Source organism: Lithobates pipiens, unplaced genomic scaffold (assembly GCF_037356315.1).
Source record: "Lithobates pipiens isolate NorthernLeopardFrog02 unplaced genomic scaffold, aLitPip1_a1.2 Scaffold_13, whole genome shotgun sequence".
NCBI classification, from domain to species: domain Eukaryota; kingdom Metazoa; phylum Chordata; class Amphibia; order Anura; family Ranidae; genus Lithobates; species Lithobates pipiens.
Genome location: NW_027507718.1, coordinates 40,232,113 through 40,253,494, shown reverse-complemented (window position 1 = coordinate 40,253,494; position 21,382 = coordinate 40,232,113). Strand labels below are relative to the sequence as shown.

At 42.4% G+C, this 21,382-nt stretch overlaps 2 protein-coding genes across 4 annotated transcripts in view; one reads left to right on the top strand and one right to left on the bottom strand.

Moving 5' to 3' along the window:
- Positions 1-1,598: 1,598 nt before the first annotated feature.
- CDC37L1 (cell division cycle 37 like 1, HSP90 cochaperone) lies at positions 1,599-19,897 on the bottom strand. Its single transcript, XM_077475032.1, has 7 exons — positions 19,746-19,897; positions 14,214-14,497; positions 10,710-10,794; positions 8,536-8,651; positions 7,382-7,504; positions 4,781-4,933; positions 1,599-2,108 (listed from the first exon to the last, which is right to left on the bottom strand). Exons 2-7 carry the CDS (start codon positions 14,478-14,480, stop codon positions 2,013-2,015), a joined length of 840 nt encoding a protein of 279 aa, XP_077331158.1. The 5' UTR covers positions 14,481-14,497; positions 19,746-19,897; the 3' UTR covers positions 1,599-2,012.
- Positions 19,898-19,907: 10 nt separating this feature from the next.
- Positions 19,908-21,382, top strand: part of SPATA6L (spermatogenesis associated 6 like) — a 109,061-nt gene continuing 107,586 nt past the window's right edge. For all 3 annotated transcript variants that reach the window (XM_077475031.1, XM_077475030.1, XM_077475029.1), the window contains exon 1: positions 19,908-20,028. The gene's annotated coding sequence lies outside the window, so the exon portion shown is untranslated. The remainder of the gene's footprint in view (positions 20,029-21,382) is intronic.

Below are 21,382 nucleotides of genomic sequence, written 5' to 3'. Positions count from 1 at the left end.
GGACATTCTTCATTTTTAATAAAGGACAGGTCAAAAAAGTATTGTTTTTTTGTAACGCTACACTTCTTTTTTGGGTGAATATTTACTCATTTGTACTCAATTTCTGCCTTAACCTCATTTACTAATGGGATATAATTTGTAGTGCAAATTGGATTTGCTTTTAGTAAATCAACCCCAATGTGCCGCTTTACCGGATTGCAGTGTGAAAGCTGTCTAAGTCAATTCCATAAGTAGGAAATTTATTTTCTGATGGTGTTCTGTACCTCAACAGCATATAGAATGCCTTTTAGGTTTTCAGGTTGCTCATGTCATCTGCTGGCTGGCTCTTGCCTGGTAAAAGCACCATCCCACTGCTGTTCCTAATTCTGCATCATGTGGACTTTTAGTCTGTTTGCACTGTCAGCTACAATAATCCACTTCGAAGTGCAGTCGCTGTAGATTTGAGGGGGACATGCAAGGAAAATAAGACAGCATTTACATGATTAGATAAAATCAGCAGAGTTTCCCCTCATTTCAGATCTACAGCGAGTGCACTTGTTTAAAATGTTTCTGTTTGCCAGTGTCTGAACCACCTGTAGGTAGCAGGATAACCTGTCTGTTTCAAAATCTGTCACCCAATGGAGAAGAAAGAAAAAAGGTCATATTGTGCTTTTAAGCTGCCTGACAAATAATACCCCCAAAAAGAATGCCACTATAAACCCTCAACTGAAGTGAGAACATCACTACTATCAATGCCGGATCACACTGGAACGTCGTGTGGGAAACCCAAATTCCTCATACCAAGGTTCAAAAACGCACTGTGTCTGCGATGCGGTAGATGTCAGGGAAAATGTAATGACACTCCAAACGCAATGCATTTGCCTGCACCTGATATCAAAGTACCATGCAATCCGATTGCAGTGAATTTTTAAAAGTAGTGCTTGCACTAACTTTGGTGTGATGCAGTGCAATTTTTAGACTGAGCAGTGCGAACTTATTCCTGTGCAATTCCTGGTGTGAACTGGCCCTTATAGTCACAGCTAGTACACTTACTGCTGGAGTTCCCACTAACCCCCATCTAATCTAAAATATCACTCATTGGTTGTCCAACTCATTTAGTTATTTGTGAATTTCCTCAAAATACTAAAAGACATCATTCAAGCAGATATTGACTGCATCTGAACACCACAAACAAAAAGCACTATTTAATTCTATATCCAAAGCAAACTTCACCATCCACCCATGTCTCCATACTTTTTGTTGAAAAATCATCAAAGAACCCCATAGCATTTCTGGTCATGGCCATCTTGAGTAAGGGGAAAGGATTTATGTAGCATTCACTTCCTGGAATCCATCTGCCCTTAGCTCAGGCATGCATGTAGAAGAGTGTGCTTAGCTGAGAAAAACCCCTCCTTCTCCCTTCCTGAGAACTCCTGGGATGTATGAAATCATTTGCCTAGGCATGGAAACCAGTAAATAACTAAAATGTTAAAAAAAAAAAAAAAAAAATATACGTAAATATGATATACTTTACCATCTAATTCTAGCAACATGAGGATTAATAACCAATGCTGATTGGGAGAGTGAAGCTTCACTTTAAGCAGTTGACAAAGTACACATTTAAAAAATGTTCTTTAATACACTTGTTAGAATATAGACCTTGGTGTATACAAGAATCATGTGGGTAGTGTAATACAAATGTTCCAAGTAGTCAGTCCTATATTCATAATGTCAATAGTACTGTTGTTCTTTATTCAAGTTTGTAATACTATTCCTCATAAAAAAATCAAGGCGTAGGTTGAAGGCAAAACTACTATTGGCAGAAGCATTGAGTTCAGTTCCATTTTCCTGTTTGACATGGTAAAATAGCAGCAAAATGTTCACACTGTAAGACACCACAAACGTATTGGGCATTTTACCCACTGAAGGAAAAATAAATAAAGTGCAGCATTGTATAGTAGTAAATGTCACTTGTAGGAACACAGCCACACTAGTTCCTGTAGCGAAATTGGCGCAAAGTGGGTAATGGTACTTTATTGTATATCCATCATCTTTGCATCATCTTCCCCTGTTGGTTTCATATGGACAAAATGGTGCAGATCCAAATTCATTTGACAATGTGGAACATTCTGTGATCAGAAATAAAAAGATAAATAAATAATAAAAATAAGTTCTACTCACTAATACACTAAACAGTCCATGAAGACCGATTTACCTATCCTACTTCAAGTACAAAGCACAGATATGGCAATGAGCAGAACAGTTGATGTTCACCTCTCTGATCGTAGGCTGTAATGCAGTTTTTGTACACTGAAATGTTTTGCAACCATGACCAGTACAAGATGTATACTAGAGCCTGCATTTGTCAAAAGGGGGCCTGTTTAAACTTCAAAGAGATACCAAAGTGTTCCTTTCAAGTGAACACTAGGTTAGAGAGATCTTATAATACTCATAAGCTGGCTGCAAACAGGCCTTTCCTTTTTTTTTTTTTTTTTTTTTTTACAAAAGTGGTAATAAACAAAAACCGCAGCTGCTGACTTGTAATAAATGGACACTTACCTGTCCCAGGGTCCAGCGATGTTGGCAGCCAAAGCTGATCAATCGCTCGGCTCTCGGCAGATGCCGCCGCCATCCTCAGTGAGGGAATCAGGAAGTGAAGCGTTGTGGCTTCACCTCCCGGTTCCCTACTGTGCATGCGCAAGTTGCTCTGCATGTCCTAACTGGTCCCCGCTATCTCCTGGGACCTGTGTGTTTCCCAGGAGTTGGGGGGGCGGGAGCTTGAAGGGGAGTGGCGCCCGCGGGAGTCTATTCCAGAAAGTGGGTGCAAATACCTGTATTATACAGGTATCTCCACCCCTCCTCCCCCCTGAAAGGTGCCAAATGTGACACCGGAGGGGGGGGGGGAAGGGTTCCGAAAAGCAGAGGTTCCATTTTTGTGTGAACCTCCGCTTTAAACCCCAAACCAAATCATTAGATGGTGGCTGCATTCGTTTTAGATTTTTTAGACTTTCTTCCCTCTATTTTCACCCGGTGACCTGGTCAGTAACAAACCTCCTATATTAGAGTGGCTCCAGTCTGGATAAAAGGACCACAGTAGACAGCAGCATTGTCAATCGGGGGGTTAGATGTACTATCAGATTTAGTAAACAAACACATCCAAGCCAAACTCCAGCTAAAAATGTATAAGCAATTTATTTTTATTTTTTTACATTTGGGATAGAGGTTTTACATTAATAAAAGTGGGTCATTGTAAACACCCCTGTCAGTGGTAGACAATTGTCTCATCCCTGTAACAGATATATCTGCAACCCCTAAAAAAAATAATCTTCAAAACCCTAAAAAAAAAAAAAAAAAAAAAAAAAAAAAAAAAAAGAAGAAAGAAAAACTAAAAGCATTCATTGCATTTAAGAATTGGCAAGCTGCAATATAATAAAAGGTTTGTTTTTTGGTTTAATACCACTGTAATTACAGCTAAGTTAGTCATAGAATTGTATGTCTTTCCCTTTACAAAATACTGACAAAAGGGCAGTCAAAACAACTATTTGCTACCCATGTACGATCCATGTGAATAATGTGAGCCAAATATGCAGACATGCCAAAAAAAAAACACCTTGGTGTAAAGCAAGGGACTTGGGGTGTCACAGGGACAATTGCAACGTCAGAATAATCGTTTAACCAATTCAATACCAGGCACTTTCCCCTTCCTGCCCAGGCCAATTGTCAGCTTTCAGCGCTGTCACTTATTAAATGACAACTGCACGGTCATGCTACACTGTACTCAAACAAAATTTTTATGATTTTGTGCCCACAGAGCTTTCTTTTGGTGGCATTTGATCACCTCGGCCTCTCTTTTTTTTTTTTTTTTTTTTTTTTAGCTAATACATATAAAAAAGACCGAAAATGTTGAAAAATAAAAAAGGTTTTTTGTTTCGGTTATAAAATTTTGTAAAAGGGTATGTTTTCTCTTTCACTGATGGGCACTTATAAGGCAGCACTGATGAGGTGGCACAGATGGACACTGATATCTATGCATCACTGATTGCAATGGCAGCCATTGCTGATGGCACTGATTGGCATCTGTCTGGGTACCGACTGTCAACACTGGTGGTCTGGGGTGGCATACCTGGTGGCCATACATTGTGGGCATCCATGGTGGTCCAGTGTGGGCATCCTTGGGGTGGCTACTCTGACTATTAGCGCAGACCCCCCCTGTCAGGAGAGCCGCCGATTGGCTCGCCTCTATTCGCGTTTGTCAGACGCGAGTGAGGAAAAGCCGATAAATGGGTTTTCCTGTTTACACTGTGAATGCACATGGCTGATCACGTGTTAAAGAGCCTCCGTATGAGGCTATTTACCCAGATCAGTGTGTCAGACTCACACGCCACACCACTGATCGCTGAGCTGCTTGCCCCCACTGGTACGTGCCGGCTGTTATCCTGAAAGACATCCAGTCAGGATTACCGAACCACCGCCTAGCCGTCATTCTGCTATAGGCTGGGCGGGAAGGTTAAAGTCTACTTTCCTTAGATTAAAAGTACTGCTTATACAATACCTAGTAAAATAAGTAAACAATCCTTATAGTTCTGAGGAATGTAAGTTTTTACTGTATCTTTCCACAATGTAAGGACTGGGCATGGTCATAATGAATAGTACGTCAGGTAGGGATATGGCTCTCCATTATATTTGTTGATAGAGGGCTTTGTACACACCAGCTACTCGAAGTAGAGGCTGGTGTTTCTTTAATTCTACTGATAGAGGATATAATGTTGTTCAGTCTACATGTATGCATGGTAAAACATACCTGTGTATTAAAGCATGGTATACCAATTTGTTCAAAGCCAGGGGAAGGATTCTGTAGATTCACAGACCTCTGGAGCTCGTTGTGCATTTGAACTTTTGATTTAAATGCTTCAAGCTCACTTTTAAAAGCTTCCATGTACCCTTCTTCCTCTGCCTATGAATGGAAAGTAAAACAAATCAGTTCAGTTATGGATACCAGTTCACAATGAGGTTATAAGACTTGAAAGTATGCAGTGAAACCCAACTAAGGGCTTGGGAGGTACTCAGTGACAAGACTCATAAGCGCGCCCGCACGAGTGCCCTCATGGAATGCGGCTCTCTATGGGACCATTCGATGAGGAGGAGGAGCGCCACCGGGGGACCCCAGAAAAGGAGGATCGGGGCCGCTCTGTGCAAAACTCTTGTACAGAGGAGGCAAGTATAAAAAAAAATTCAGTAACAAAAACAAATAACCTTTACAATCACTTTAAACCTTGTGAGCTGCTATGTGAAATAACACAATATGTGAGCTGCTTGCACCCAACACATTCCCATATTTCTATGTATATTAAACCATAATATGCCATGCTTTATCCTTATTTTATACCTTATACCATTCAACAAAAATGTATATCCACTGCATCCGGAAAGTATTCACAGCGCTTCACTTTTTCCACATTATGTTACTGCTCTATTCCAAAATGGATTAAATTCATTATTGTCCTCGAAATTCTACAAACAATACCCCGTAATGACAATGTGAAAAAAAAGTTTGTTTGAAATCTTTGCAAATGTATTTAAAAAAAAAAAATCCCATGTACAGTATCTCACAGAAGTGGGTACACCCCTCACATTTTTGCAAATATTTTATTATATCTGTTCATGTGACAACACTGATGAAATTACACTTTGCTACAATGTAAAGTAGTGAGTGTACAGCTTGTATAACAGTGTAAAATTTGCTGCCCCCTCAAAATAACAACACACAGCTATTAATGCCTAAACCGATGGCAACATAAAAGTGAGAACACCCCTAAGTGAAAATGTCCAAATTGGGACCAATTAGCCATTTTCCCTAACCAATGTCATATAACAAGGTCTTAGGTGTGAATGGGGGTGTGTTAAACTCTCACTCTCTCATACTGGTCACTGGAAGTTCACCATGGCACCTCATGGTAAAGAACTCTCTGAGGATCTTTAACCACTTTCAGACCGGACCAATTTGCTGGTCAAAGACCAGACCACTTTTTGCGATTCGGCACTGCGTCGCTTTAACTGACAATTGCGCGGTCGTGCGACGTGGCTCCCAAACAAAATTGACGTCCTTTTTTTCCCACAAATAGAGCTTTCTTTTGGTGGTATTTGATCACCCCTGCGGTTTTTATTTTTTGCGCTATAAACAAAAATAGAGCAAAACGCATTATTTTTTACTTTTTGTTATAATAAATATCCCCCAAAAATATATAAAAAAAAACATTTTTTTCCCTTAGTTTAGGCCGATACGTATTCTTCTATATATTTTTGGTAAAAAAAAAAGAAAAAAAAAAAAAAAAAAAAAAAAAAATCGCAATAAGCGATTATTGATTGGTTTGCGCAAAAGTTATAGTGTTTACAAAATAGGGATAGTTTTATAGCATTTTTATTAATAATTTTTTTTTTTTTACTAGTAATGGCGGCGATCAGCGATTTTTATTGTGACTGCAACATTGTGGGGGACCCATCGGACATTTTTGACACATTTTTGGGACCATTGTCATTTATACAGTAATCACTGCTATATAAATGCAGTGATTCCTGTGTAAATGACACTGGCAGTGAAGGGGTTAACCAGTGGGTGGCAGTGTAGGGGTTAAGTGTTCCTGGGGTGTATTACTAACTGTGGGGGGGTTGGGCTTTCATTTAGTGAACACTGATCTCTGCTCCAATCACATGGAGCAGAGATCAGCGTCACTAGTTGGTAGGCAGAATGGAGAAATGCTGTTTACTCGGCATTTCCTCCATTCGGCCGCTCTGTAAAACGATCGCGGGGATGCCCGCGGCGATCGAGTCCGCGGGTCCCGCGACCGGACTCACGGGGGTCCCGACCAGCGCGGGAGCGGCCGCCGGCAGCGCGCTCCCGATGGCAGGGCGGCATTGAATATTGGACGTACCTGTACGCCAATATGCCTGCCCATGCCATTCTGTCGACGTACATCGTCGTGCGCTGGTCGGGAAGTGGTTAAAAAAAAATAAAAAAAATTGTTGCTCTATATAAAGATGGCCTGGGCTATAAGAAGATTGCCAAGACCCTGAAACTGAGCTGCAGCACAGTAGCCAAGACCATACAGCGGTTTAACAGGATAGGTTCCACTCAGAACAGGCTTCGCCATGGTCGACCAAAGAAGTTTGTGTGCACGTGATCAGCGCCGTATCCAGAGGTTGTCTGGGAAATAGATGTATGAGTGCTGCCAGCATTGCTGCAGAGGTTGAAGGGATGGAGGTCAGCCTGTCAGTGCTCAGACCATATGCCGCACACTGCATCAAATTGGTCTGCATGGCTGTTGACCTATAAGGAAGCCTCTTCTAAAGATGATGCACAAGAAAAGGCCGTAAATTATTACAATATCTTAGACAAAGTACCTACTTTAGCTTTCTGGAAAAACAAGCGGAAACATCCCCTTGGATCCACATTGCTGCTTCTTGCCATTTCAATAATAAACTGCATGACAACAGCTTGATGGGCAACTTGCTCCATGAGGGCCTTCTTCTGAAAATACAAAAAAAGAATATAGAAAGAACAGATTAAAAAAAAATAAAAAAATAAAATCCAAGAATCTCAGTGAAGATCCTCTGTGGATAGAAGTGCAAGTTTCTATGCTGGGCCTGATGGGTAGAGGGCAGAAACTGGAGAGCGCAAAATCTGTAGCAACTGTGTATGGTAGCCAATCAGTTTCTAACTTCAGTTTGTTTAATTAGGTTTGGACAAAAAAAAAAAAAACCTGGAAGCCGATTGTTTTCTATGCAGAGATGCATCAGATTTTTGGAAAAGAAAAGAACAGTTTTTTTTTTACAAAGTTGTCATTTTAACATGTTATTTCTCACAAACCGCATAGGCATTCTTACAAACACCCCAAAGCACATTTTGCTATGCCTCCAGAGTATGGCGATACCTCATGTGTAAGACTTTTTCACAGTCTAGATGCATAGAGGGGCCCAAAAATCTAAGCACCTTTAGGTGCTCCAGGAGGATAAATTAGTCATTTTAACTACCTATCACATTTTGGTGGCCCTGGAGCATCAGAACAGTGGAAATAACCTCATTTTGGAAAGCAAACACTACAAGCCATTTTCTTAAAAGCATAGAGAGCCTTTTGGAAATGTCATTTTTTGGCACAAGTTTTTGGAAAATGAAGAAAGAAAAAATGAAAAATTATATATTTAACATAAAGTAGTCAATTAATAAGATATTTCTTACACACAGCATAGGCATAGGAACTACACCCTAAAACACATTTTGCGACTCCTCCCAAGTATGATGATAGCTCATGCATGAGATTTTTTTTCACAGCCTCATAGAGAGGCCCAAAATCAAAGGCACACCTTTAAGCGTTTTAGGGGCATAAATTACACATCTAATTTCCTAACTAATTATCACATTATCACATTTTTAGGACTATAAAACACATAAGTGTAAGGAAAGGGGGGCTAGAATAATAATCAGTATTAAACAGTGATCAGACTGCCTCTCTACTGAGTAAAATCAGTTAAAAACAAAACAAAACACAGAATGGCACTTACTTGTTCACTTTCTAAATGATGACACCACAAAAGGAGATATCTGGCAGTGTCATCACACACCAGGTCTGGGTATTCAGACAAGAACCACTGACTGTCATTCCATCTGCTGAGCATTCCTAAGAAGTCATACAGACAAATGTAGACTTACTGTAGATTTAAACTTAGCAGAACAATTTTTTTTTTAAACCTCCAAACAATAGTCTGAAATGGTTTGGAGCATGCAGCGCAATGCAACAATATACTTTTAAAATAACCCTTTATTTAAAAAAACCAGGCCACTTAAACTAAAAATGAATGGAAGGGAGCCGCAGACAAGCAAAGGAAATCTGAGTATGTGCTGCTGGGGATAGGGAGATCGAAGAAACCTTGTTTCTTTGCCCCGCATAGGTTTGCTTTAATGAGACAATGAAGTTGGCCTTATACAATACAATCTGATGTTATGATCTCCTTAAGATTTACCAAGAACTTTGTAGTGCGAGGGCTTAAATCAAAATGACCCTCTGAATCTATAAAATAAATCGGGTGTTCAACAAACTACACATCTCAGTATTTCAAAACTGTACAATTAGATTTTTACATATGTAGACAGCCTAACCACTTGCCTACTTGGCATGTTTACCCCCTTCCTGCCCAGGCCAATTCCCAGCTTTCAGTGCTGACTTCTTTTTAGGGGTATTTAATCACCACTGGGATGAAACTGCACTGATGAGGAGGGACTATTGGGCACTCATTGGCAACACTGATTATCTGTGTAGATGTCCCGTTAACACAAGAAGATTATTGTCTCTCTTCTCCTCACGCTGTCACCATGAGGAAAGGAAAGCAGATACCCAGCTTGTGTTTACATCGTAATCAGCTGTCATTGAACACAGCTTATCCCGTGGTAAAGGGCTGCTGTGATTGGCTCTTTACCCTGATCTGCGATCAGCTGGGTCCAAAGGATCTCATCCATCACAGAGCGTGCTGCCCCTGCGCCGCAGGGGCCACGCGGGCAGCAAGATCATGGGAGGTCCATGGACAAACCCCCAGCAAAGGAAGCCCATGCTGTAGCCATCTTTCGGCTATAGTGTAGGCGGAAAGAGGGTAAAAGAATATTCAAAGATGCAGTAATCTGCAGCAACAAACTTTCAGCTTTAGTAGCTGATATTGTATGCAAATCTCAGCTTTTGCTGTAAAAGTCAAGATCTGCCTTCAACTCTTTATTTTTTCCTATTGGACTTATGATGATAGCCAGCCCCACTGACCAATATTGAAGCCCAAGGGATACAATGAGGTGCAACAAAGCAGGAAAAGTCAAGAATTACTTATAAATTAGTCTCTCTCTCTCTCTCTCTCTCTCTCTCTAGATCTGATTGTTTTGACCAGGTATTTTTAACCAAGGTAACCTGTGCTTATGCATTTTGTTTAAAGCGGGATTCCGCCCACCTATATATATTTTTTTTCCAGGTTCATTTATATACTTTATTAATGTAATGATAGTACTCACTTTTTGTGGTTTTAAGTTCCCTCGCTTGATGATTTCGTCAACAACAATAACTTATAAAAATGTATCCTGGCCGTTGTCATTTTGCTTGTGGGCATTTGAAGCCTACAAGCATTTATTTCTGGGAGGCGTGAATGCTGTGCTCCCAGCATTCACCGCTCGATCCCGCGCATGCTCAATGATAACAGCGAGCAGCCCCGTCAAAATCCGGGTTGCCATCGCAACGTGACCGGCGTCACTCGGTTTCCGAGATCTCGCGAGATTTCGGCATGACTGCGTTCCCTGCTGATTCTTGGGAAGACTCCGACAAAGCTCCCAGGGGTCTTTGCGTAGCCGGGGAAAGGCGATAAACACTCCTACTCCCACGGGAGGAGAGCCCGGGAGTGAAGATACTAATTACGCTTAAAAGGTAATTACGGCAAAAAAATTTTTTTTTTTAATGGGCATTTGAGCATCTATGGCCCTAACAGATTTCATTAAGATGAACTTGCAAATTTGAGTACAATACCGCTTTAATAATGCTGGATCACCTAGGGTTATGACAGGTTTACTTGATAAAACACAGAGCAGTACAACCACTAGCTTGAAAATCCATCACAAAGATGACACTTTTCTTCATATTTGTAATAATGATACAATACATCAATCTTGCATAAAAACAGTATACACAAATAACAGGCAGGCTACATACCAAAATGTCGAATTTTATCTTCATATTTTTGTAAAAACGACAGTGATAGGTCGTCCTCTCTGGTTTTAGCTTGATTGATAAAGCTCTGCAATTTAAAAAGAAATAGTAGTAAGCAGCTTAAAATAGAAAGTATGTCTGAACACAATAATACCCAAATTTGGATAAACTAATGTAGATTGTCAGTCCTCTCTTGCATTCAATTTCTCTTACTGATACAGCAATCAATTTACCTCCTCATTACCATGAAAAATAACTTTAATTCAAAGCATTTCTAAAAAATATGAAAAAAAAAGTCATGCATAAAGCTGCAAATTTGGTCCTAAATAAAGTCCCAGTCTTTTGAGTCTCCATTAAACCTAGCTCTTTTTAACCACTTGCTTACTGGGCACTTAAACCCCCCTCAGTCCCAGACCAATTTTCAGCTTTCAGCGCTGATGCACTTTGAGTGACAATTGCGCGGGCATACAACACTGTACCCAAATGAAATTTTTATCATTTTTTTCCCACAAATAGAGCTTTCTTTTGGTGGTATTTAGTTACAGCTCGGAGTTTTATTTTTTGCTAAACAAACAAAAAAAGATGCAAAAAAAAAAAAAAAAAAAATCATGTTTTAATAGTTTGTTATAAAATTTTGCAAACGGGTCATTTTTCTCCTTCATTGAAGTGCGCTGATTAGGCGGCACTGATAGGCTGCATTGGTGGGCACTGATGGGCTGCATTGGTGGGCACTGATGGGCTGCATTGGTGGGCACTGATGGGCTGCACTGGTGGGCACTGATAGGCATAGTTAAGGCGGCACTAATAGGCACAGATAAGGCGGCACCGATGGGCAAAGATGGGCACAGATAAGATGGCACGGATGGGTGGCACGGATGGGTGGCACGGATGGGCACTGATAGGTACCACAGATAGATGGGACTGATGGGCACTGATAGGTGGCACTGATAGGTGGCTCTGATAGGTGGCACTGCTGGGCACTGATGGGCGGCACTGCTGGGCACTGATGGGCGGCACTGGGGTGCAGCACCTTTGAGGCAGATTGGGTGGCACTGTGGGTGGCACTGTGGGGTGGCACTGTGGGTGGCACTGTGGGTGGCACTGTGGGTGGCACTGACGGGGGGCACTTACTTTTTCTTTTATTTTTTTTCAGGATGGCACTGCGGGAGACAGGTGGGCACAGGCAGGTGGCAGGTGGTCCCTTGTATTGATGGCCGTGATCGGGACTGATGTCCCGATCACGGCCGCCGGTGATCGGCTTTTTTTTTCTCTCCTCGCGCTGTCAGCGCGAGGAGGAATAATAGCCGATTACCGGCTCCGTTCTATCACATGATCAGCTGTCATTGGCTGACAGCTGATCACGTGATAAGGGGTCGGGATCGACCCCTTACACGGATCGGTGATCAGGCGAGTCTCACGGACTCGCCGATCACAGAGCGCGCCGCGCGCGCCCCTCAGGGGGCGCGCAGGCCGCTCGTAACCAGGACGACGTCAATAGACGTAGTCCTGAAAATGTAGGTCCGCGCTAATGCCGTCATTTGGCAATAGCGCGGATCTGAAGTGGTTAAAGAACTGCTACATCTCCGTCCAGCAGTTAATACACAATGGGATGATTTACTAAAACTGTACAGAATCTGGTGCAGCTCTGCATAGACACATCGGTTTCCAGGTTTTATTGTCAAAGCTTAATTAAACAAGCTAAAGTTAGAAGCCGATTGGCTACCATGCACAGCTGCACCAGATTTTGCACTCTCCAGTTTTAGCAAATCAACCCCATTTGTGTTTGTCATTTTTATAAAAAGTATATGTAATTCCTTGCATCTCAGTGTTGCTGATCTCACAGCCTCTTGACATTTTGATAACTTTCTACATACATGAACTCCAGTGATGGCTGCATAGCATTTCTCAAGATGTGCTTCCTATGGAATGGTGACAACATTGGGTCATGCCTGCGTTTTGCGTGTAAACATGGATGTTTGTGTGACAGGGAGACAGCACAGGTACTCAACCAGAAAGACAGAGCACTCTTAAAGAGGAAGTAAAGGCACTTAAAAAAAAAAAAATGCAACCTGCAAGGCAAAGGCATAATGAGCTAGTATGCATAGCATACTAGCTCATTATGAATAACTTACCGGAGAACGAAGCCCCCGAAGCGGTCCTCCGTCTTCATGTTCGCCGCTGCCATGTATCCCGGAATGACTTCCAGATCTCGCTGCTCCAGCGCTGTGATTCGCCGGAGCTGCAATGACGTCACTCCCGCGCATGCGCACGGGAGCCTACATGAGCGGCATATTGCTGTGATCTGCAGCCTGCCCAGTGCACCGATGTCTACGGCGCATGCACCGTAGACAGTGGTGGCTGTCTTTTGGTAAATATCTCCTAAACCGTATAGGTTTAGGAGATATTTCTTGGACCTACAGGTAAGCCTTAATCTAGGCTTACCTGTAGGTCAAAGTGGTTTGTAAGGGTTTACAACCACTTTAACCACTTGCCGCCCGCCGTATAGCAAAATGACGGTGGCAAAGTGGCTGTGTTATCCTGTCCTGACCTCATATGACGTGATCAGGATAACAGAGCCGGCGCACAGCGCGGCAATCAAAGATGCTGTGTGGCAGTTTGACACACTGCAACTCTGATCGTGGTATGAAGCCTCTGACAGAGGCTTCTTACCACGTGATCAGCTGTGACCAATCACAGCTGATCATCACGTGAACCAAGAAGTGCTGGTAAATGGCATTTCTCGGTTCACGGAGGCAGAGAGAGACGATCAGTGGCTCTCCCTGTCAGAGGGGGGGTTGGGTCTGTGCTGATAATCAGACCATCCCCCATCAAAAGGTGCCCATCACCTGTCAGCCTGTCCCCCTCTATAAACGTCTGTCAGTGCCCATAAAATGTGCCAGTGCCCCATCAAAATTGTCTTTTTTCATTTATAGAGCAAAAATTTAAATTCAGTTTATATCAGTGTAGCATGACCACGCAATTGTCATTGAAAGTGTGACAACGCTGAAAGTGGAAAAGTGTCCTGGGCAGGTGGGGGGGGGGGGGGGGGGGAATGGGAGTGCCTGGTATTGAAGCGGTTAACTTGCAACAGGAGGTGCCTGAACAAGGACCTTTATGGCAGGATCACCAAGTAGTATTTTAATGAAAATTCTAGGTTTAAATTGACATGTTAAAATTTTAATGACATTTTAGTGATTGGGTTTACATACCCTTGAAAAAAATAAAAACATTTTTACTGCGAGTTAATAAATCCCATCATTCAGCTGTCTGGATAGTACATAGGATCTGAAGCTTTACAACTACTGACATTTTTCAACTGGACAGAAAGCAATAATGCCCATCTTGGAATCCATATTAGATAATCAATAAGTGGTTTGATTTTGTGATAAAGCCCTGAAGTGATTCCTAACCTTTACTGGTTAGGGTGTTAATTTTGTTGATTAAGTGCTCCCATTTTTTTAGTAGTTGCCTTCTTAGGGTGGCGTACTTAGCAATAGATTACAGTACCTTATTAAATACATCTTGACTAAAGGCATCCGAAGAAGACATTCCCCAGTTCTCACCCAGTGGCAGAGCTGCTTCTTTCCGCCTCCATTCTTCTTCACTACGCTGTAGTTCTGACAGTTGAGTTTGAGTCTTAGCATACTCTTGATCTATGGACTCAGAATTATGAAGTGCTAAATTGTTCAGTTTCTGCTGAGCCTCTGCTAGGCTCCACTTGCATGCCATGGTGCTCCTGCCACCCCCATCTTCCTGTGGGCAAGGAAAGTCCATGCTGCGTGTGTATTTCTCTGCAAAAAATTGTATATGTGAGCATAGACGCTAATACATTACAGACAATCATATGACCATTTTTGTACCCAATATAGGGGTGGACAAATGAATGGAGTTTAGGAGCCAGTCTGTCTTGTCAATCCAAGAGTCAGCTATTTTTTTTTTTGGAGCCAGCTTCATTGACAGCATCTAGAGAAAATTTCATAAGGTAGGCACCAGCTGTAATTTTAAGGATCATTGGAAGTCCCTGATGACATCAGTTTTGACAAAACACGTAGGGTGGAGCTTGATTCTGTGACATCACCAAGCATTTGGAAGTGTACAGACTGAATACCAGGCTATGTATTATATGATGCTTTCATTTATTTTTCAATAAACATTTATCAGATTTACACTATTGGGAGCACTTGGCTCTTCTCTTTTCATACATATGATGCTTGGATGAAATTCATGATAAGCAGTGGCAGCTACCGTATGTCCCATGGAGCTCATAACTACTATGTGCACTATGATCACTCTAGAAGGCCATGTCTTTGTTGTGTGCCTCCATATACAACACAATGGTGGATTAAGTCCATGTGAGGAGTACATCTAAAGAGTTGGCTGTGTCTTTTTTCACAATGTGTTATAGGATTCTTGGTGGATTCATTTATAGACCGTTTTTTGGATTGGCAAACTTATTACTTGGTTTTCACAGTTGTAATTGTATTCGATTTACACAGTACACAGATTTTTTTATTTTATTTTTAAATACTTGCACTATTTTGGATTACTGCAGCACTTATCTTTATAAAGAAACTGCGATAGTTATCATTCATGGCACGCCTCGAATTTAATTGTTTATGGAAACACCTTTTTGGAGACTGTGAACATAATACAAGCGATAGTCAGAGTGCAGGCATTGTACAGGAGATGGTCAGACTGAAGACATGCTGCAAGAGGCTGTCAAGAGACTGAACATGCAAAAGGAGTCTTTGGAGATGGGGGACATGCTTTGAGAGACAATCATAGGTTGGAGACATACTACGTTAGACTCTTATAAATGACGACTGATATAATAAAAACAAAAAGAAAGAAAAACAGATTAGTGTCTGCGGGGGGCCAGACAAAAAGTGCTATAGAGCCACATGCAGCCCCAGGTCTGTAATTTGGGTACCAGAGCTCTAACTAATACTTTTTCTAAACAGCTTGTGCCCCCCATCCATCAGATAGTGTCCGCTGTGTACTGCGCAGATTCCGAAAATAGCCGAAGATGAACGGCGCCTGCGCCATGAGTCCAGGTTCTAGCCTCACCATCCAAGTGGACATAGAGTTAGAATAAAAAGAGCTGAGTGCAGCGAGGCCATGCCCGCTAGGGGCCCTCTAATATCGGCAGCCCTATGTCCACTTGGATGGTGGGGCTACCACCTCGACTCATGGCGCCGTTCAGCTTCGGAGATTTTCCGAAGCTCCTTCTGCTCCGTACTGCGCAAGCGCTGCGCCCGCGCAGTACGGGTGGCGGACAGTATCCGATGGCCTACGCTATATGCCAGAACACCAGTTCACACCAGAGAAACTCAGTCTAGATGCATTCTGCATGTGTTTGTGATGCGTTTTTTCCCCCCAGTTTCACAGTGTTTATTTTTTCTGCTGTAATGCTTTTTTGGTGTGTGTTAGGTATGTTCTGGTGCTCTCTTGATATGTTTTGCCACGTTCCAGGACAGTTCTGTGCAGAAAAAAAAATGCAGCACGTTCTACCTTTTTTTCTGCACTGGAGCTGACCGCACTGGTGTGAACTATGCCATTAAAACCCATATAATCTACTGTACGTGTGTTTTTGATGCAGAAAAAAAAAACGCACTGGACTGCATCTGGTGTGAACCAGCCCCTAAAGGACAAAAAATAACAGATCTGGTGAAATGTAGTCACCACATCTAAGAATTTGTAAAATGTAATTTAATATGTTTTTGTTTTGTGGTTTAATACACCTTAAGGCTCGGTTCACACTTGTGCGATGCGGGAACCCTGTGAATCTACTGCGGATTGCATCGCACCCCACCTGCGCGGCAGTTCACACTGCCATATACAAACTGCTGGGAGTGTCAATACAATGTTAATGACACCCCCATTTCAGCTCACATATTGCACTGTGAACTGACAGTTCGGACATGAATCAGATCACATGGGTGTGAACACACATGCAATCTGATTCTGGAGTGGATCAAAAAGAGGGTCCTGTGTGCACAACCCCAGCGCTAAAACCGCAAAGGCTGGGGTTGTGCACATGCTGCAGCTGTGATGCTTTGGTTCAAGGTCACAACGAAAACAAACCCCCGGTAGCGTTTGATAAGCAATAGCATAGCCACAGCTTTCCATTCAAGTGAATGTGGTCATGCAGTAGTGGTGCAGCCTTTACTTTGGTAAACAATGCGCTGAGGAGGTGATATATTGCCTATTCACTGCCTATCAAATGCCTCTGTAAAGCAATCCACCTCAGTTCACTTATCAGAGAAGAGGTAAGGGCTGCTGCACGTCTAGACTTAGCCTTACATTACTTACCAAAGCTCCTGTAGACAGAGCAATGTTCTGTCAATCGAAAGGACTGTGGCTGGAGCTACGTGCTGCTATTCACTGGCTTGGCTATCCTTTACATTGAAGTAACCTGCCATAATGGCCTGTGTTTGATGTGCAGTTGCCATGGTGCTGCACATGTGATCAGTTTTCAAACAAGCCATTTGATGACTTGACAGTTTAAGAACAGAAACAAATGTGACAGTTATCATTCATGGCATGCCTTGAATGTAACAGTTTTGGGAAACCATTAAAGTGGTTGTAAACCCTTACATATATCCAGTGAAGTTACTGGCCCTAGGTAATACACAGAGATAAAGCAAATCCTCCTACATAAGTTGTTTCTTTCTATCTGCAGTCTTCTCTACATCTGCTCAAAGTCCATCTGAGGCTTCAGAAAACAGGGAGAGCTGAAATTACACTCTGCAGGAGAGCTTTGACAGCTGATTGGAGAGAAGGGACACACCCCCTTCACACAGCACATGGGAACAGAGCTGAGACTATCATTAAGATGGAGCTCCCTCCCCTGTCACCATTTTTCTCTTGGTGTCAGGAAAACTTGTCAGAAGAGACTCATGACGATTGCAGAGAGCAAAGCAACATACAGAAATGACACTTAGTGCTCTGGAGTGAGACAAGTACACACTATAGATGGATATATGTTTTATTCATATTTCATGTTTACAACCACTTTAAAATTAATGGGATTTAGTTTGGCTTTAAAGCCAAACTAAATTCACCGATTTAAAGCAGAACTAAAGTTCTGCTGTAACTCACTTTGTGCCAGCGGGCATTTTATTGAAAAAGAGACATGCAATGTCTCAACTACATCTGCCTGATCACAGTAATATCCAGAATGTAAGCTGAGCTGCAGCTTACAGCAGCCTGGGTGATGTCATTCCTCACTGGCCAATGAAGAAGCCAGAAAATCAGCACACAGGAGAAGATGGCGGTGCCAGAGGGACTGTTGGAAAGATGAGTTTCCTGGTGCCAACATGGCATCATACTATGTATACTACCACGGATCGACACAGGAAAGGAAAATTACGGTATTTGATACAATTTTCAGCTTTCCTGGCACCAACATGGTAGAATGCTGCCATGCATTGCCAATAGGAAAGGAAAATTACGGTATTTGATGAAATTTTTCTTTATCTCTGCCTTTAGTTCCACAAAACCCCAGGCATGCAGTGAATAATAACTGTTACAGTGATTATTTTGGCTCTCAATCTAAGGCTGGGCATAGATGGAGGAGAGCAGTTGTGGGGAAAGAAAATCACTCAAATTCCCCCATCAACACAAATAGCATTGATGGGAGAATTCATTATATGGAGCCATCTTGTAAAATGTAAAATCTGGCAGGCTGGTTGTACCCAAGGTGATCTATCAACTTGGGTATATTCAGCATGCCCATATATGGTTTGAACCTCAGCTGGTTCCTACTGAACCGGCCGAGATTCGAACAGTCTATGGCAGACTTTACTGTCAAGCCATAAAATGGCTGATCATGTGCAGCACCATGGCAACTGCACATCAAACAAAGGCTAAGATGGCTGCAAAGGAGAGAAGGGTTTAGCTCAGGCTCCAAAAAGGAGAGAAGGGTTTAGTTCAGGCTCCAAAAAGGAGAGAAGGGTTTAGTTCAGGCTTTAAAGCGGAGAGAAGGGTTTAGTTCAGGCTTTAAAGCGGAGTTCCACTTGTTTGTAAGTTTATTAAAAATGAGAAGCTAAAAAAAAGTGTAGCTGCTGACTTTTAATAAACAGACACTCACCTGTCTCACAGTCCAGCAATGTGGCCGGCCGAAGCCTCGCTCCTCTCCCCCTCCTCCCCATGGCACCGTAATATTGCAAGTGTGGGCACCTGGCTGTGACAGCTTGGGGTGCGCACTCCGCATGCGCAAGTCACGCTGCGCTCTCCTAGTGGCCTGGCAATCTTCTGGGACCTGTGACATGTCCCAAAAGATTGCAGAGAAGAAGCGGCCATCTAGGGTGAGAGGAGGAGTTGCCTAGGTAGCGAGATGATGGAAGCAGGAAGTGGGACAGGAAGTAACTGTCAAATCCAGATGACCATCCCCCCCAAAAAATGTAAGGGGGTGAGTAGTGTTTAAAGCGGAAGTTCCACTTTTGGGTGGAACTCTGCTTTAACTAGAGATGCATGGGTGACCGCGCTGCAGCGATTTCACTGCAAAAGAAAGTGGGTTGTCACCCTATCAAAGAAAGTACTTATCCACAGGTGGGATCAACGTGAGTTTATAAAATGTTCTGGGGGGTACTTAGAAAGATAGAGTGCCCGGTGTTGCTGGAATGTGCAGCCTATATCACATATATGATTTTATAGACTGATAACAGGTCCATTATGAGGATTGTGGAGAAAAGATTAACCACAGAGTCTACAATTGTCCATCAGCCTCATCAGGCCAACTGAGAAACAGTAGAACCCCATCACACAGGAAGTACATGTTTCACGTGTGATAAGCAGTTAGTAAACAGATAACACTAGAAAGTACATCTACAAACAAGCTTTTTAATGCAGTAATATATAATGAAAGTTCCATTTTAGCAGATCACTCAATTAAAAAAAAAAAAAAAACTTTTTAAAGGGCCCATGACGAATACTGTAGTAAGTATGTAAAAAGATGTTTAGTCTCAATGTTACATAAGTAGATGAGTCCATGTTCTGCATACCTCCTTAGCATAAAATAAAACGAAACACACTTACCGGCTAAACCTACACAGCATGAAAGAGAATACAGCCGTGCTGCCCACTCCCCTTCCGGCACGCACAGCCAATACGAACAACCAACGCCACCTCCTGCCTTGGCGTGGGCTCTAACCTCTACAAAGATGGCTCCCTCGGTTGCTTCATCACAGGAAGTGCAATTCGGTCAGCACATGGGTGGACGCAGGATGATGACGTTAGGGCAGCGGTTCACAGAACTCAGTGTTTGTGTTACCTTGGAGATAAGACGCTTTCTCTGGGACTCTAGCAAGATACTGAAGCTGTAAGCTGCTCTTTACTATTCTTTACGATTTAATTCAGTTTTATTCTCTCTGCATGATCTAATCTATTCTCTATATTATGTATTTGATTGGTGTATGTCATGTATCTAATTATCCATTTTATTTCACCAGTCTTCTGCATTTATTAATTCATTGACATCACCACACATATAACAATTGTCAAATATGCTTGATCCCAACCATTAGGGACTTGTCACTGGAAATGTCCTTCGTGATGTTTTGTAACCCTTTTACTGCCAGAACATTTTTCCAAACGTTTTTACCACCAAGAACACTTCTACTAAAAATTCTACAATCTGCTGAATGAATTAAGGGCTGGTTCACAGCACCAAAACACACTCCAGATCCGTTCTGGATGCACGTTTTTAGGGCCGACTCACACCACAAAAATGCACACTCTAGATCCGTTCTTGATGTGTTTCTGCATGCGTGTTTTTGGTGCGTTTTTGATGCATTTCCGGATGCATGCCAGGTGCTTTTGTCTCTTCTTTTTTCCTATTTTTTTGCTCTATACTAGGGTCCAGTGCGATTTTTGATGCGTTCCGTTCCAGTGTATTTTTGATGTGTTTTACTGTGTTCCAGTACAGTCCAGTGCAGAAAAAATGCAGCATGTTCTACTTTTTTTCTGGAGCTGGAAAGCCCTGGAACTGATCACAATGGTGTGAACTATGCCATTGGATACCATATAACCTACTTTCCATGCGTTTTTGATGCAGAGAAAAAACACACTGGACTGCATGTGGTGTGAACAGGTCCTTAAAGTGATTGTAAAGGATTGTGATTTTTTTTTTTAAATAACAAACATGTCATACTTACCTCCACTGTGCAGTTCGTTTTGCACAGAGTGGCCCCCGAACATCCTCTTCTGAGGTGGCTCTCACGGCTCCTCCCCACATCAGATAACCCCCTAGGATTAGCGCTCTCCCGAGGCTGTTACCTTGTGGCTGCGCCCCCGAGTCTAGCATTTGCATCCACAGACACGAATGCCAGACTTGGCCCCACGTCATTGGATTTGATTGACAGCAGCGGGAGCCAATGGCTGCGCTGCTATCAGTCTATCCAATCAAGAGCTGGGACCCCGTTGAGAGAGGGAGAGCATATCCCTGCCAAAGAGATGAAGGGGCTCAGGTAAGCAAAACAGGGGGCCGATGACTGCCAGGTGTTTACAACCCCTTTAATGTGTTTTTGATGCGTTCCAATGCGTTTTTCATCCATTTCCCATGACGCATTCCAGATGCCTTTTTTCAGATTATTTTTTCAGATTTTTTTTTTTACTGTACTGGGGTCCGGTGAGTTTTTGATGTGTTTTACTGCATTCCAGTATAGTCCAGTGCA